The 17,956-nt window shown below is 40.3% G+C and overlaps 1 protein-coding gene across 6 annotated transcripts in view; it reads left to right on the plus strand.

Annotated features, from left to right (window-relative positions):
- Positions 1–962: 962 nt before the first annotated feature.
- Positions 963–17,956, plus strand: part of LOC106872651 (acid phosphatase type 7) — a 39,886-nt gene continuing 22,892 nt past the window's right edge. For all 6 annotated transcript variants that reach the window (XM_089364331.1, XM_089364333.1, XM_089364332.1 and 3 more), the window contains exons 1-2: positions 963–1,107; positions 16,978–17,186. In XM_089364331.1, the coding sequence (XP_089220457.1) occupies positions 963–1,107; positions 16,978–17,186 (354 nt within the window). The remainder of the gene's footprint in view (positions 1,108–16,977; positions 17,187–17,956) is intronic.

Raw genomic sequence — 17,956 nt, forward strand, 5'->3', positions numbered from 1 at the left:
AGATGATTTGATAGTTAAACGAATGAATGGAGAATTGATGTGTATATGTACACACACACACACATATCTGTCAGTTTGAAATGTGTATGTTTATATCCATATCTATCTATCTATCTATCTCAGTTTGTTGGAAGAGCTTGCTTCGTTAGCGGATTTCTAATAATCGGCAGGCTTCAGGGAAAACTTACATCTGTTGGAGTAGATCATAAACAGCACTTTACCTGCGAACTTCTTTCTATCAGCTGTACCTGTGAAAGGTACAACTGGAGTTATAAACCCCACCACAATACAATGCAACCCGCCTTACACTTTTATTTGTGAAGTTACAAACGGAGAATACCAGCCACTTGTTACTTATTTCTAAAGAGGGACGAGCGAAAAATTCCGGGTTTATGTTATCTTGTACAGAAAGAAGTCGGATTAAGTTAATTGCATCTACACTGTTATATATTTGTATATTCTATACATTTCTAAACAATAATATACATATTCACTTATATACACTTGTATATAGAATTATATAAGCAATGTAACCAATGTGTATAAGTGGAGAGAAAATAATCTTTGGCTTTCTGTCATTGTATATATATACACACTTATTAATAAATACATCAGTTTAAAAATAACTAATCTTGCACACCGAGGCTTAATTAGTTGGAAAATAACTTATTAAAACGTGGTTTGTAAGCCACTATTAATCACACAGAACACGCACACACACGCAGATAATTGAAGTTACATCGAAAAATATAGATAAGTCAATTTATACACGTAACTTTAAAACATATTAAAAAAAAGAACCCATTTTGTTCTATAATTTACAAAAACTAATTAATACACACAATATTTATATATTGGAAAGCAAATATTTGTCCTTATTACGCTCATCACCCAGTGTTTGTTATTCTTAATTATCGGCCGAAATTTAACTACTTCTTTGCACAAGTGTGTGTTGTGTGAAAATGATGTTTACCAAAATTCAGTGCCTTGTAGGCTTTAGGATCCTAATGTTTCTACAAATCCTGGCTTTACTATGTCTATTCACCACCGTTACCTTTGCGACGTCTGTAACATCCATTGATAAACCTTCATACCAAACATCAAGGGGTAAGTACTTTAAAAATTTCTAGTTTCTCCGGAGGAGTTTCAATTTCGAAGCGTTTCTATACAATAGCGTCGGAAATTATCTCGAGTATCTGAAACTATATTTTCTTTGGAGGTGTATGTTTTAAGCATTGTCCATTACGATTTTGCATTTTGGAGCGACAGGTTAGGGTGCTTTTCAGTTCTTTTTTTTTTCAGTTTCGGGGTTTTCCTGAAAATTAAAAGAATAAAATTATGTAAATTTTCGAAGAATCATAATTTCAGATACAAAGACCATAAAACTGAAACCATTGAAAACATTTTCAAAAGAAGTTCCAAACTGGAAAAAGTACGGGCAAAAAAAAGGTGGGGCAACCCCTACCCCCACCTTTTCTTAGTTTTCGAATAACAATCAACGATATTGAAAACTTACACATTCGGTGAATTAGTTTGGGGCTCATTATATAATTACCGACTCTTTTCTATCGGAACACACAAAATAGATTGGATGTCACCTGATAGGGAAGGAAAAGGTTAAAGAAGGGAGATGGGGTGAACAAAAGTTAACAAAAATTTATTTTTGGAAAAAAAATTTCAGAGTAGAAATTTGTTGTATGAAACATTACCACTACTGATGATGGTACATGAATAGATCTGGCTCCTTTCTTTTCCAATGATGTGCGGAGCATCTGTTCCAAAACTCAACCGATTTTCCTTATTTAATATTTACATATGTCATTTTGGTAAAATTCGTTACAATATCCTATTTGCGCCCATTTATTTAACATTATGAGTTCAAATTCTGGTCTGGCGTCGATGATTCACCTCCTTCTGTCACCCAGCTCTTTCCAAACAAATTTTCAAGGAAAAGGAGTGTTGGTGTTAAACCTGGTGCCAGCAGATTGGTCTATACTAAAGCTACCTAAGCACGGTCCTTGAAGGACCAGGCGATGGTGTTAACTGACTGTCTGATATTCTACAGAAATGCTATGCTCTTTTTAACTGAATTATTCACCGTAAACTGCGTCAGTAACTCGTAAACCGAAACATGACTATCCTTCCAAAAGACACACATAGCCCCAGTGTATAGTATTTTAATGAAAATATAGTTTTGCTTTTAGAAAATTCAGCATTATGGTTAAGAAGCTCACTTAACGACCGCATGGTTTCGGGTTCAGGCCCACTGTATGGCATTTTGATCAAGTGTCTTCAACAGCTATAAATCCAGGCTGACCGATGCCTTGTGAGTGAATCTGGTAGATGGCAACTGGGTGGAAGCCTATCGTGTGTATATATATATATATATATATATATATATATATATATATATATATATATATGGGAAGTGTTTGTTTATGCCTGTCACCACTTGAGAGCAGGTGTTGGTTTGTTTATGTCCTCTTAGCGGTTCAGTATAAGAGACACCGACAGAATAAATGTGAAGCTTTTAAAAAATAAGTACTGCATTTGGGTGGTAGTGGGTGTGATTCATTCAATGAAAATTTTTCAATGTGATGCACCAGCACGGCCGCTCTCTAATGACTGAAACAAGTAAAAGATTTACGATAGCATATGTCGCCATAAACTTCCTGCTCCTATTTATTTTTCATTAAAAAATTTTCAAAAATAAAATTAAAGTAATTTTTAGGAAATATTTTTTTACAAATTCTAAATTTCTGAAGTTAATTAAAAAAAAAAAAAAACTACGAAAACTGTAGACTCCCTACCATCCCAGGGTTTTATGCAAATAAGTTTTATGCAAATAAGTACCCAAAACAATATTCTTTTACCAGTTTTACTCACTGAGTTCTGACCATGCTTGAGTATATCCTTCAAAGTTATTTTATTCTATTTATGTATTTAGCCTACAAACTTAGATAAAACTTAGATATGTTTCGACCAAAGATTGGTCCAGGCCATGTCTAACTTAATAGCACCACCTGATTGGATTATCTAAATCCTTTTTACAGTCAAGTTTTGTCTATGGTCCATTCAAGTAGTGAGTTCTTATTGAGTGAGTTGTATCCAGGTATGGGTGGCTTGTCTGGTATTCTTCATATACTGATGTCCAGAACTTCAGTCAGTCTGGTACTTAATCAGCTTCAAATTTTGGCACAAGGTCAGCAATTTATGGGGACGGGGCAAGTTGATTACATCAACCCCAGTGCTGAATTTGTACTTATATCGACCCCGAAATGATAAAAGGCAAATCGACCTCGGCGGAATTTGAACTGAATAGACAAAGACAGACGAAGCATTTCCTAAGCATTTTCTCCGGTATGCTTAACTTCTAACAGCTCGCTGCCTTACTAGTGTATCATATATTGATGCCCCTAACCTGTCTGTCTTGTACTTAATTTATCAGCATCTAGTTGTTGAACTGCTAAGTCACAAGCCATAAAGAAATAAAACACTAGTTTATCTTTTTAGTTCTTTTTCATCATTGTAAATATAAACGTACATGCACGCATAAACAATAGCTCAGCTGATAAGGGAATGTCGTTGTTTATGTCCGCACTCTTTTGGGGTTTAATCTGTTCTTTAGCACACATGAACACAATGTCACACACACACACACACACACACACACACACACATACATATATATCTACATATCTATCTACACACTCACACATAGAGTCACATGTACACACACACACACACACACACACACACACACACACACACAGCAAAGCAAATAAATTAGCCTTTACGTGATTGGTGAAGAGAGTCTGTTAGAAATAGCACCTGAATCTCCCTCAAATCCCACTCTACCATCTTAAATAAGAAAGGCAAGTCTGGATAATATAGTCATACAGGGCTTTAAAAAAGACAGGATATATACTCTTTTACTCTTTTACTTGTTTCAGTCTTTTGACTGTGGCCTTCCTGGAGCACCGCCTTTAGTCGAATATATATATATACACACACACACACACACACACACACATACACACACACACACACACACACACACACACAAGGCGGCGAGCAGGCAGACACGTTAGCGCGCCAGGTGAAATGCTTAGCGGTATTTCGTCTGACGTTACGTTCTGAGTTCAAATTCGCCGAGGTCGACTTTGCCTTTCATCCTTTCGGGGTCGATAAATAAAGCACCAGTTACGTACTGAGGTTGATGTAATCGTCTTAAACCCTTTGTCCGTCCTTGTTTGTCCTCTCTATGCTTAGCCCCTTGTGGGCAATAAAGAAAAAAAAAAAATATATATATATATATATATATATATATATATATATATATATACGAGAGCTCAAAACTGATCCATTGAGAATACTTTATAATAATAATAATAATGAAAATGACCTATGATCATTTCGATGCAATATCCAGATCGATTCGTGCACTTTATAAAATATTATAAAATATGGGATACTACATCTCCTCAGGGCCTTATTATTAGTAGTAGTAGCATGCAGACAATAAAATTAGATAACATTCATATACAATTTTCATAGTTGACCTATGAAAACATGCAAAAAAACAGGTTGAAAAGACATGAGATGATACACAACCGTTCATCTTAATGGTGTTGAAATCAAGCAAATGATTCAAATTAATTCAAATTAATGATGGTAGACTTAATCTGGGCACGGAAGGCTTTACAAGTCAAAATAGACTTGTTCATCTTTCAGTACCGGGGTCCAGTCTATGACATTTATCTGTGTGTACCTCACACGTCACAGATTTGTGATTCGTGTAAGGTACAATAAAAAATTGTGGACAACTAAAAGTATCCCTATCACCATCTCTTACGAATACTCTATCTAAATAAGAATTGCGTGAGCCGTTGTTATTACTCCACGCCCACTGTGGAACGAATGGCTCATCCAGTCTGTACCGGTCTACTAGATTATAGCTCTCTTGTAGACCCTTGAGATCAGGGCTTCCTTTTCTATCAGTCGAGCCAACACTATCCACCCGTGCATCGAGGATAATGTTAAAGTCGCCTAACAGAACTATCATTTTTTTACATCACTAGAAAGTGCTCTAGGTCTCGATAAAAACCAGAATGCCTACTCTCCTTAGGAGTCCTACCAACCTGAAGGACTGTTTACTCACGTGGATCACATCTAGGACGACCAGCCTACCTTCTGGGTCCAGAAAGACTGTACTTACCTGTACGTCCAAGTTCTTCCTAAATAAGACTACCACGCCCCCTCCTTGTCGGCTAGGAGAAATAAATTTCTCAGCCATTCAAGAGAGGCGAGGACACTTGTGGTCCACTCATCTTGGACTCAGTTACGATGCATACGTCTACACCATGTGACCTGAGGTCGTGCAGAAAACAAGCTTATTTCCATTTCGACCCCAGACCACGCACATTCATGCACCCTTTTGAAAAGGAATACTTACAGAGTGAGTTTGGGGAGGGGCTGCACAAATCCACCTTCCTCCCCGTACTTCTGACATCTCTTATATCTTCTTGATAACGAGATTTCAGCTCCGAAAAAAATTTTCATCCGTTTTTGTGAATCTCACATCTTTTGGTGTGTCTTTAATTTGCTTATACACTCTCGCCCTGTGATGGTGCTTGATAATCGTTGCTAATGGTTTGTTTTTCTCACTAAACATTGCAATTTTTTCTTGCATTTTGGGGATGGGGTTTGGCAAATGGTTTTACCATGGGGTTGGATTGGGGAGTTTAGTTCTACGTGTTTGCTGTTGTTGTTTTTGTTGATGTTTTTGTTTTGGGGAGGGGAGTCGGGAACGTGTGTTTATTTTCTTTTGTGAGTGACTGTAGTAACGTCCATTTCTTCGTTTTCATTACCTTTAACCGTATCATTGGTTACCACTTCGTCTTTCTTTTTTGTGTTTCCTTCTTTGTTTTTTTCTGCCTTTGTCGCAGTCTTTTCTGTTTTCTCGTTCGTGACTTTCTGGGGAGGGACCTCGCCATATTTATTTATTTTTTTTTTTTGGTGCATTTGGAATGGACGTGGCCTTTCTCTCCACAATTGAAATGTCTGAGCCTATGTCCTTCCACCGCTACCCGCATGGATAGCCCTCCCCTACAAACACCCTACGGGAAAATTTTTGAAGGTCGCATTGGCCGCTTGAACAACCATGCTTATTCGCCTTTAGAAACTTATAGAATTTCAAGTGAAATAAATTCACTGATCTACAAAATTAGAAATATTGCATTTCTAAATCTCTCAGAAATATTTATACAGTAGCAGCACGATAAAGTGATGGTTTGTTGCCAACTTAATGTGGCGGTCTCAGGAAAGAGAAGAATGCTACTGCTATTTAGCCCAAGAAACATCGTTTCCAGTTGGCCATGTGACACAAGCTATGTGACACAAGAGATTTAGAAATGCAATATTTCTCACTAGTGCTGGTGGCACGAAAAAAAGAGGCATCCAATGCATGCTGAAAAATGGTTGATGTTAGGATGGGCATTCAGCTGTAGAAACCATGCCAAAGCTGACATTGGAGTTTGTTGCAGTCTAGCAGGTTGTTGAATACTGTAAAACCCCCCAGTTTATGCCAGCAGGGAAGACAAATATGAGATGTACGAGAGAGAGAGAGAGAGAGAGAGAGAGAGCAAGCAGACAAGAGGTTTGAATTTATCTAGAAAGCAAAAGGCGATCAATGCTAAAGATCAATAAACTTTATAATTGGAAACAAAAACATGAAAAGAAAAACTCCAAAAAACAACCTGCTCTCCATATGTAGTATATATGCAGTATGTATGTGTGTGTTTGTGCGTCGTGGTTTAAATAGTTAACATGTAAAAACACTTAGCTGTAATGTATCAGCTGAGTTAAATAATGGATCTCAACTTCCATCTGGTGACAGATGGGAGAACTAACTTCCTTACAAATGGAAATAATCAAATAATATTCATATATTGGAATATACTTTTGTTGTTGTTTAGCCCCAACAGTTAATAATATGTGATGACCACTGGAGAGAGGAATGGTTAGGTGGTTTGGGTGACAATCACGAGGTCACAAGTTTGATCTGAGAGCAGGGCATCTTGGGCAAGGTGTCTTTTACTATAGCCTTGAGTCAATCCACATGGTTGCCCTTCACAGATGACATTCTGTCCAACAGAGTTGCCCTTCACTGATAGATTTGTCTCACACACACCCAGCTACTACAACTTCATGGCAAACACTCACCTTCAATTCTCTTCTGACCACCACCACAATCACCATCATCATCATCATAACACAAATCAATGAACAACAAAAAAAAAAACTCCACAAAGGTGCAGATGCGGCTGTGTGGTAAGAAGCTCGCTTTTCAACCACATGGTTCTGGATTCACTGTGTGGCCCCTTGGGCAAGCGTCTTCTACTATAGCCCCGGGCCAACTAAAGTCTTGTGAGCGGATTTGGTAGACAGAAACTGAAAGAAGCCCGTCGTATATATATGTATGTGTGTGTTTGTGTGTCTGTGTTTGTTCCCCTAGCATTGCTTGACAAACGATGCTGGTGTGTTTATGTCCCTGTCACTTAGCGGTTCGGCAAAAGAGACCGATAGAATAAGTACTAGGCTTACAAAGAATAAGTCCCGGGGTTGATTTGCTCGACTAAAAGGCGGTGCTCCAGCATGGCCGCAGTCAAATGACTGAAACAAGTAAAAGAGTAAAGAGTATATATATATCTCATGCACGGAAGTTGGACTTTAAATATGATGATGTTCTACATTCATGGAAGACATCTCAGAGTATGTATTAATTTGTTAATCATCTTATCTTATTAGTTGGATGTAAACCAAAAACACTGTTTGTTCTATGGTTAACTCTCCTTAACACATGTCTGTATGGATTATAGTTTAGACATACACACGGACAGACATATATACACCACACAGGTACACAAATACACATATGTACAGAGACATATACTGATCGGCACATACACACAACCTTGTAAGTACACAAAACACACACATAGAATTTGCATACACTTGTTCCTACACACGTTTTATCACATACATTGCTTCTCTTTCACACAGTTGTGTAGGTGTATTGTCTTGTGCGCATATGTTTGTGATTGTGTGTGTGTGTGTGTATGTGCGTGTGTATGTGTGTGTGTGTGTGTGCGTGTGTATGTGTGTGTCTGTGTCTGTGGGTGATAGTACCTGTATGTTTGAGTGGTGGTGTCTGTATGCTTTGAGTGATGACGTCTCTATGCTTGAGTGGTGGTGTCTATATGCTTGAGTGGTGGTGTCTGTATGAGTGAGTGGTGGCATCTTTATGTGTGAGTGATGGTGTGTGTGTGTGTGTGTGTGTGTGTGTGTGTGAGTGAAAGAGTTAGCTTAAGAATAATCACTGTATGTTTCCGTGTCTTTGCATCTTTATGTGTGTAAGTCATTGTGTATGTATTTGTCTCTCTGTATATATGTGTCTGTGTATATGTCTTGTTTGTGTGTGTGTGTGTGTGTGTGCATGTGCAGATATTTGTACTCTATTTGGGATCTGTGAGTATGTCTCTCTCTCTCTCTTTATGTTTGTATGTATGTACGTATGGATGGATGGATGTATGCATGTATGTGTGTATGTGTGTTTGTGTGTATGTGTGTATGTATGTGATGCTCAAGTATTTATCGATCAACTCTTAGATGAGTCAAAGCTCAGTAAGTGATAGTTGCCAGGAGAGACTTTGGTAGGAATGCTTGACCATGGTCGCAATGGTTGATGAGTGCATGTATGTATGTATATATGCATACTCTTCTAATTTTTTACTTGTTTCAGTCATTTGACTGAAACCATGCTGGAGCATCATCTTTAGTTGAAGGAATAAATATATATATATACATATAAATGTATATACATATAAATATATACATTTAATGTGTCTATCTTTTAGATTAAGCTTTCAACATTATTCATTTATTCTAAACTCCCACCCACCCACCCACCCACCACACTACATTTAAATCCTTGTGAAAATATACCGTGATCCTATTAAACAAAGTGTCGTCTTATACTCAGGTTATAAACCCTAGACAATTAAATTAATCGATTGATAGTCTGGTCCTTGTGTCCATAGAATAAGATATTAAATAGTTTATATATGTTAATAGTTGTATTGGTTTAAATATATTCAATAGACAAAACACGAAGGTATGTTTACTATGCATCTCTCGCTCTCCCGGTGGGTTGAGTGCACTCTGCTTGCTTGCCTGCCTCTTTTTCCCCACATACACTCGACCAACCAACCCAACCACATGTCATCTCCCTTTCTTCTTTCTCTTTTCTCTCTTTCCCTCTCTCTCTCTCTCTCTTTCTTTCCCCTTCTCTCCCTCTTTCTAATATCCTTCTGTCTACTGTATCCTCAAAACTATTCTGCTCCTCTTAACCAACCTGCATCGTTGGTCACCCCCCACCTCACCACCTCATACTGCTCATCCACCATTCACTACATCCACCCCTCAGCACCCCTTTCCTCATTCATTACAGTCACCTTTCACCCATTCCCCCCATCATTCACTTTCCCACACACTCTCAGTACTCCTGTTCCCCCCCTTTTCCTCACCATGTACCTGGAAGGTCCACTCAGACACCTCATCACTACTCCTACCTCTCCAGCACACAACTCACTTCAGTAACTCCCACCTTCTCCTCCAAAATATGAATAGTCAAATAGTTATGTAACTCCCCTTCAGCAAGAACCCTATTCTGCTCTGACCCCCTTTTCTCTAATACTTCAACCCCCTCATCTCTTAGCATGAAGTTGCCTCTCCTGGAATTCCTAGATACAGTGCCACATCATTGCAATGCATGTCAACAAGAGTGCATCTGCACCAGTGTTTCTCAACCATTTTTTATCCATGGACAATTCTGGTTCCTACTACTACTACTGCTGCTGCTGCTGCTGCTACCACTACAACTACTCAGTTGAAGGAAAATACCTAAGGACAACACATGGCATTCTTAGTTCAGTTAGCTTCCTCACTTTTTTGCTTTTAGATTTTAGTCACTTAAAGTGGGAGGTTTTGTCTACTAGGTGCATAGGTAATTTCAGTTGATTGAATTTTTCTCAATTCACCACACTAAATGAGGAATTTGGCCATATTTCTTCTTCTTCTTCTTCTTTTTCAATACAGCAGACTGAAAAGTGCCACCTATATAAAAGCATTGTCTGGGTGGGAGGATGCCCCTGTCACTCCCTGGCTACATGACTAACAACCCTGAGTGTGTGTGTGTTTATGTAAGTACATGCATACACACACACACACACTCATAAATATCATATTGCACCAGTAAATCATTACACATCCACACAAGTCCTTACTTTCTCTTTGCAATAATGAGCCAATTGGTCATTTGCTGTGGCACCAATCATTCTTCTCTCTCTCTCTCTCTCTCTCTCTCTCTCTCTCTCTCTCTCTCTCTCTCTCTCTCTCTCTCTTTCTCCTTCCATCCCTTTCCATATATACCTACCTACCTAGTGTTGCAATACCAATATAATTGGCTAGCCATGCCCTTTCACTTCTCCACTTCATCTCTCTCCCACAAACACTGGAAGCAGAAACTTGTTTTGAGGAAGCAATCAACTATAATTATATACTAATTATATATCAATTACTTGTAATTAAGCACACACATAAATATATTCATGCATTGTAATGCAGTGTGTGCATGTAATGCAGTGTGTGCATGTAATGCATTGTTAAATAGGGTTATTACATTATTATAGCTAGTTTAAGAGTAACAACAGTACATTTACTGATGGAGTAACTCAGTCAATACTGAGAGTAGAGTCATACTTATTGTAAGGTCTGCGTTGACTGGGATAAGTTTTGCCTGTTGGCTTATTCAAAGGTGAAGCTTCAAAGCCCAGGCAATTTGAATTTTACATATATCATTATCATCATTTAATGTTTGTTGTCTATCCTGGCATGGGTTGGATGGTTTGACCAGGGCTGCCACAACTACGATTTCACTTGGTTTGATGGGTCTTCTGCTCAAGCACAGCATGTTGCTGAAGGTCTCTGTAATTTGTCATTGCCTCCACGAAGCCCAGTACTTGAAAGTGCTTTTTATATGCCACTGGCATGGGTGCGACTTATGTGATACCAGCATCGACCACATTGCCTCTGTGAGGCCCAACACTCAATAGGTGGTTTTCATGGGTCACTAGCCTGGATGCCAGTTATTCACGTATGCCATGACTATGATTTCACTTGGCTCGATGGGTCTTCTCAAGCATGGCATATTGCCAAGGGTCTCAGTCACTAGTCATTGCCTCCCTGAGGCCCAACATTTGAAGACCATGCTTCACCACTTCATTCTATGTCTTCCTGGGTCTATGTCTTCCACAGGTTCCCTCCACAGTTAGAAATCGGCACTCCTTTACATGACTGTCCCCGTCCATATATATCGCATGACCATACCAGCATAATCATCTCTCTTGCACACCACATCTGATGCCTCTTAGGCCCAATTTTTCTCTCAAAATGCTTATGCTATGTTGTACATGCACACTGACATTACACATCCAGTGAAGCATGCCAGCTTCATTTCTTTCAAGCCTACGCATGTCTTCGGTGATTACAGCCCATGTTTCACTGCTGTGTAGCATAGCTGTTCACACACAGGTATAACACAGTCTACCTTTCACTCTGAGGGAGAGGTCCTTTGTTGCCAACTGAGGAAGGAACTCTCTGAGCTTTGCCCAGATTATTCTTATTCTTGCAGCTATGCTTTTGGAGCATCCACCTCTGCTACTGACTTGGTCACATAAATAACAGAAGCTATCAACTACCTCTAGCTTACCCTGCTGGCCTTTGATGGAATCTATTTTTTGTACATTTTTAGTGTTTATTGTACCTGTGCACCTTCCACATGCAAAAACTATTTTTCCTGTCAAGCTACCTCTGATATTGCTACACCTCTCAGGTGTCTATATCTTACACCAGGTGCATTGTGTGGAATCTCTACATACGTTTTCCTACAGATCGAACAGGGCCATCTACCCGAAGGCATTTGTTACTTGTCTGCTTTCCTACTTACTAAGACTTTGGTTTTTGCTGAGTTAACTTTTAGGTCCTTCAATTCCAGACCTTGTTTCCATACCTGAAATTTCTTCTCTAGTTCTTGTAATGATTTAGCTATAAAAACAAGGTTATCATCAGCATAGAAGAACTCCCAGGGGTAGCCCATCTTAAATTCTTCTGTTAATGCTTGGAGGACTATGATGAACCAGAGGGGACTGAGGACTGAGCCTTGATAAACCCCTACTTGTACACTGAATTCATTGCTATACTCCCAGGGGCATCCTATCTTGAATTCCTCTGTTATTGCATGGAGGACTATGATAAATAGGAGGGGGCTGAGGACTGAACCTCCGTGGACCCCTACCTCTGCCCGGAATTCTTATAAGTACGTATATAAGTGTACTAATGCCAAATCAGACTGGAACCTAGTGCAGTTCTCTGGGTTACCAGTTCTAGTCATGCCATCTAAGCTATGGAAAGCAGATATTAAATGATGATGATGTGTATATATATATTTATGTATATATGTGTTTGTATATATGTGTTTATATATATGTATATATATGAATGTATGTATGTATATATATATATATATATATATATATGAATGTGTATGTGTATATATGTATGCATGTGTATGTATATATATGTGTGTGTATGTATGTATATATATATATATATATATATATATACATACATACATTCATATATATATATATATATCTCTCTCTCTCTCACTCAGAGTAAAAGGCAGACTGTATGACGCATGCGTACGAACAACCATGCTACATGGCAGTGAAACATGGGCTGTAACTGCTGAGGACATACGTAAGCTCGCAAGGAATGAAGCCAGTATGCTCCGTTGGATGTGTAATGTCAATGTGAATACCCGTCAGAGTGTAAGTATCTTGAGAGAAAAGCTGAACATTAGAAGCATCAGTTGTGGCGTGCAAGAGAGACGATTGCGCTGGTATGGACATGTGGTGAGAATGGAGGAGGATAGCTGCGTGAAAAAGTGCCACACCCTAACAGTTGAGGGAACCCGTGGAAGAGGTAGGCCCAGGAAGACCTGGGCTGAGGTGGTGAGGCAAGACCTTCGTACATTGGGCCTCACCGAGGCGATGACTACGGACCGAGACCTTTGGAAATGGGCTGTGCGTGAGAAGACCCGGCAAGCCAAGTAAGATCGTTGCCAGTGCCCCTGGACTGGTTCTTGTGCGGGTGGCACATGAGATGCACCATTTTGAGCGTGGCCGTTGCCAGTACCGCCTGACTGGCTCCTGTAGGATTTTCGAGCGAGATCGTTGCCAGTGCCCCTGGACTGGCTTGTGCGGGTGGCACATAAAAGACACCATTTCGAGCGTGGCCGTTTTCGTGCGGGTGACACGTAAAAGCACCCACTACACTCTCTGAGTGGTTGGCGTTAGGAAGGGCATCCAGCTGTAGAAACTCTGCCAAATCAGACTGGAGCCTGGTGTTGCCATCCGGTTTCACCAGTCCTCAGTCAAATCGTCCAACCCATGCTAGCATGGAAAGCGGACGTTAAACGATGATGATGATGATGATGATGATGATATCATCATCATCATCTTCATCGTTTAACGTCTGCTTTCCATGCTAGCATGGGTTGGACGATTTGACTGAGGACTGGTGAAACCGGATGGCAACACCAGGCTCCAATCTAATTTGGCAGAGTTTCTACAGCTGGATGCCCTTCCTAACGCCAACCACTCAGAGAGTGTAGTGGGTGCTTTTACGTGTCACCCGCACGAAAACGGCCACGCTCGAAATGGTGTCTTTTATGTGCCACCCGCACAAGCCAGTCCAGGGGCACTGGCAACGATCTCACTCGAAAATATTACAGGAGCCAGTCAGGCGGTACTGGCAACGGCCACGCTCAAAATGGTGCATCTCATGTGCCACCCGCACAAGAACCAGTCCAGGGGCACTGGCAACGATCTTACTTGGCTTGCCGGGTCTTCTCACGCACAGCACATTTCCAAAGGTCTCGGTCAGTAGTCATCGCCTCGGTGAGGCCCAATGTACGAAGGTCTTGCCTCACCACTTCAGCCCAGGTCTTCCTGGGCCTACCTCTTCCACGGGTTCCCTCAACTGTTAGGGTGTGGCACTTTTTCACGCAGCTATCCTCATCCATTCTCACCACATGTCCATACCAGCGCAATTGTCTCTCTTGCACACCACAACTGATGGTTCTAATGTTCAGCTTTTCTCTCAAGATACTTACACTCTGACGGGTATTCACATTGACATTACACATCCAACGGAGCATACTGGCTTCATTCCTTGCGAGCTTACGTATGTCCTCAGCAGTTACAGCCCATGTTTCACTGCCATGTAGCATGGCTGTTCGTACGCATGCGTCATACAGTCTGCCTTTTACTCTGAGTGAGAGTCCCTTTGTCACCAGCAGGGGTAAGAGCTCTCTAAACTTTGCCCAGGCTATTCTTATTCTAGCAGCTACACTTTCAGCGCACCCACCCCCACTACTAACTTGGTCGCCCAGATAGCGGAAGCTATCGACTACCTCTAGTTTTTCACCCTGGAATGAGATAGAAGTTGTTTCCTGTTTGTTTACAGTCTTTATTGCACCTGAACATCTGCCACAAACAAAAACTAACTTGCTAGTTAACCTGCCTTTGATGTTGCTGCACCTCTTATGTGTCCATAGCTTGCACCGGGTACATCTTATAGAGTTACTACCTACTCCTTTTCTACATACTGAGCAGGGCCATCTACCTGAAGGGGTTTGTGTTTTATCTACCTTCCTACTTATTAGGATTTTGGTTTTAGCTAGGTTGACTCTAAGGCCCTTCAATTCTAGACCTTGCTTCCACACCTGAAACTTCTCCTCTAGTTCTGATAGTGACTCCGCAATTAGGGCAAGGTCATCAGCATAGAGGAGCTCCCAGGGGCAACCTGTCTTGAACTCCTCTGTGATTGCCTGGAGGACTATGATAAATAAGAGGGGGCTGAGGACGGAACCTTGGTGGACCCCTACCTCTACCCGGAATTCATTGCTGTACTCATTTCCAACCCTCACCTTACTGGCAGCATCTCTGTACATGGCTCGCACAGCTCTCACTAACCATTCTTCTATCCCAAGTTTCCTCATTGACCACCAGATAAGGGATTGGGGGACCCTGTCAAAGGCTTTCTCCATGTCAACGAAAGCCAGGTACAGAGGTTTATTCTTAGCTAGGTATTTCTCCTGCAGCTGTCTCACTAGAAATAAGGCATCAGTAGTGCTTTTACCTGGCACGAACCCAAACTGCATCTCATCTAAATTGATTCGCTCCCTAATTAGTTGGGCTATGACCCTCTCTGTAACTTTCATAACCTGATCTAACAGCTTGATGCCTCTTTAATTATTTGTATCTAAAGCGTCACCTTTACCTTTGTAGCAGTTGACTATGATGCTGCTACACCAGTCATTGGGTATGACTCCTTCGTGTATCACCTGGTTCGTAATACGGGTGACTAGGCTATAGCCAACACTGCCAGATATTTTGAGCATCTCTGCAGTGATTCCTGATGGGCCGGGGGCTTTCCCAGTCTTCATACTCTTAACTGCTTTATCTACCCTGGTACTATCAACTCGGATAGCTGGTCCCTCTATTGGGTCGACATACGGCAGGCTCTCTTCCTCCCATTCATTCTCTTTATTAAGCAATCTATCGTAGTGGCATCTCCAGACCTCTTTCTTTGCATCCTCATTTAGTGCAAGCGTACCATCATCCATGCGAACACATTTCTCTCCTACAACATCACTATTCTCTCTCCTACACTGTCTTGCAACACGAAATACCTCGTGTCTTTGGTCCTCACGGTGCAGAACATTGGCAAATCTTTTCTTATCTGCTTCCCCTCTGGCTAAATAAACCTGTCGCCTAGCCTCCCTTCTGGCACATTGGTACAATTCCCTGCTACCACCGTTCTTCCAGTCCTTCCAAGCCTGTTTCTTTTGTCTAATAGCCCTGTCTACCTCCTTGTTCCACCACCACATTACTCTGGGTCGGGAGGGGACCTTACACCACCCACAAATCTGGTCGGTGGCTTTCAACAGGTTGTCCCGCAGAAATCTCCAATTGTCTTCCACATTGTATGATGCTATATCCCCTTCTATTTCGTTAAATGCTTCAAGTAACTTGTCTCTAAGTCTCTGTCTATTTGCAGGGTCTTTAAGCTTCCACACCCTTCTCCTCCAAGCCGGTCTAATTCTGGGCACCCATTTTGCCTTGATCCCAAAGTCGCTAACTACTAATCTATGTTGTGGGGTACATTCTTCGCCAGGGTAGGTTTTGGCATTTATAAGCCGCCCTCTTTCCATATATTTATATATATAGTATTATGGGTGGTATCTGGAATACTAATTACCAACTTGCTGTAATTTTAACATAATATATTAGTAATTAATTAACATTTAATGAATGAGGATAACAATGGACTGTTATTTACAACGTAATCTCATGTAAACTTGGCATCTATTACTGCTAATTCTTTGTTTTACTTTCCATTATACAGCAAGAAATAATTACACACAGAAATTCTATAAAATTGTCACCAATTCTACAGCAATTGTCTTCTTTGGAACCGTTGTTGTTGTTGTTGTTGCTGCTGCTGCTGCTGCTGCTGCTGTTGTTGTTGTCGTTGTTGTTGTTGTTGTTGTTGTTGTTGTTGTTGTTGTTGTTTTGACCCCCCCCCCCCATGTCAGAACTGATCTAGCAGACTTATGATTAGAGATAATTCCAGTTGTGGCATTTTCTTAAGATTATGTAGGATCACATTATTGGTGTCCCTTCTTTGTTTCACCCTTACGTACCAACGTGTCTGAACTGGCCCCTGATTCTATGACACAAAACCTTCAGTTTTAACATTATTATGATTATTATTATTTCTTTTGTGCAGAAAACTGCAAACCTCATGGCATCCACATAGCCTTTGGTAACACAACACAGGACATAGTGATAATGTGGTCATCAGTGGTCAACTGTTCCAGCTCTGTGAAATATGGTGACACCATGTGGAACAAGAATTACAAAGCAGAACCAACTACAGTGTTTTTCAATCTTACCAACTCACTGGCAAGACATTACTACTACCATGCTGTACTAAAAGTGAGTTCTCCAAATCACCATTGACACCATCATGGTCCTTATTGTTATCATCGTCATTATTGCTGTTGTCATTATTGTTGCATCATTGTGCCATCGGCATCATTGGTCATTGTCAGCATCCTTGTTGTCTTCCTCATAATTGTTGTCACCACGTTTGTTGATGTCATCATCATCATCATCATCATTGCTATTGCCATTAACATCACAAAAGCATGAAAGGCTAAGTTAACCTTAGCAGGATTTGAACTCAGAATGTAAAGCCCGACAAAATGCCAACAAGTATTTTGTCCAGCATTCTAATGATTCTGCCAGGTCACTGCCTAAATAATTATAATCAAGGGCTTAACTTTTGAGTGTCTGGTATAAGATCTTCAAACATGTGGTCAGATTATGTCGTGTAACTGTCAGAACAGAATTTTAGAAAGAAAATCAATATCAGTTAATAAGTTTTTAAATGTCAATGGATATATATACATTCTTTTCATTATAAAAACAATGTTTTTTTAGAAAGGAGAGTGAGAACAAATAAGAAAGAGTAAGCCTTATATAGGTGACAGGCTGAATAGAGATAAAAAGGGGGCATGGAGATGAGGAGATGAATGAATTCAAACAGCCGATGAATTAGGAATATAATTAGTGGTATCAGTTGTTTCTAGTCTTTTGTGAAAACATGTCTGGCTCAGTAGAATATTGGAAACAGACGAGGATTGGCAGCAGGAAGGGCATCTGGCCTTTGAAAAATCTGCTTTAAAGAATTTTCTCCAAAATAT

The sequence above is a fragment of the Octopus bimaculoides genome, chromosome 16, assembly GCF_046866305.1.
Source record: "Octopus bimaculoides isolate indiv1 chromosome 16, ASM4686630v1, whole genome shotgun sequence".
In the NCBI taxonomy this organism is placed as follows: Eukaryota; Metazoa; Mollusca; class Cephalopoda; order Octopoda; family Octopodidae; genus Octopus; species Octopus bimaculoides.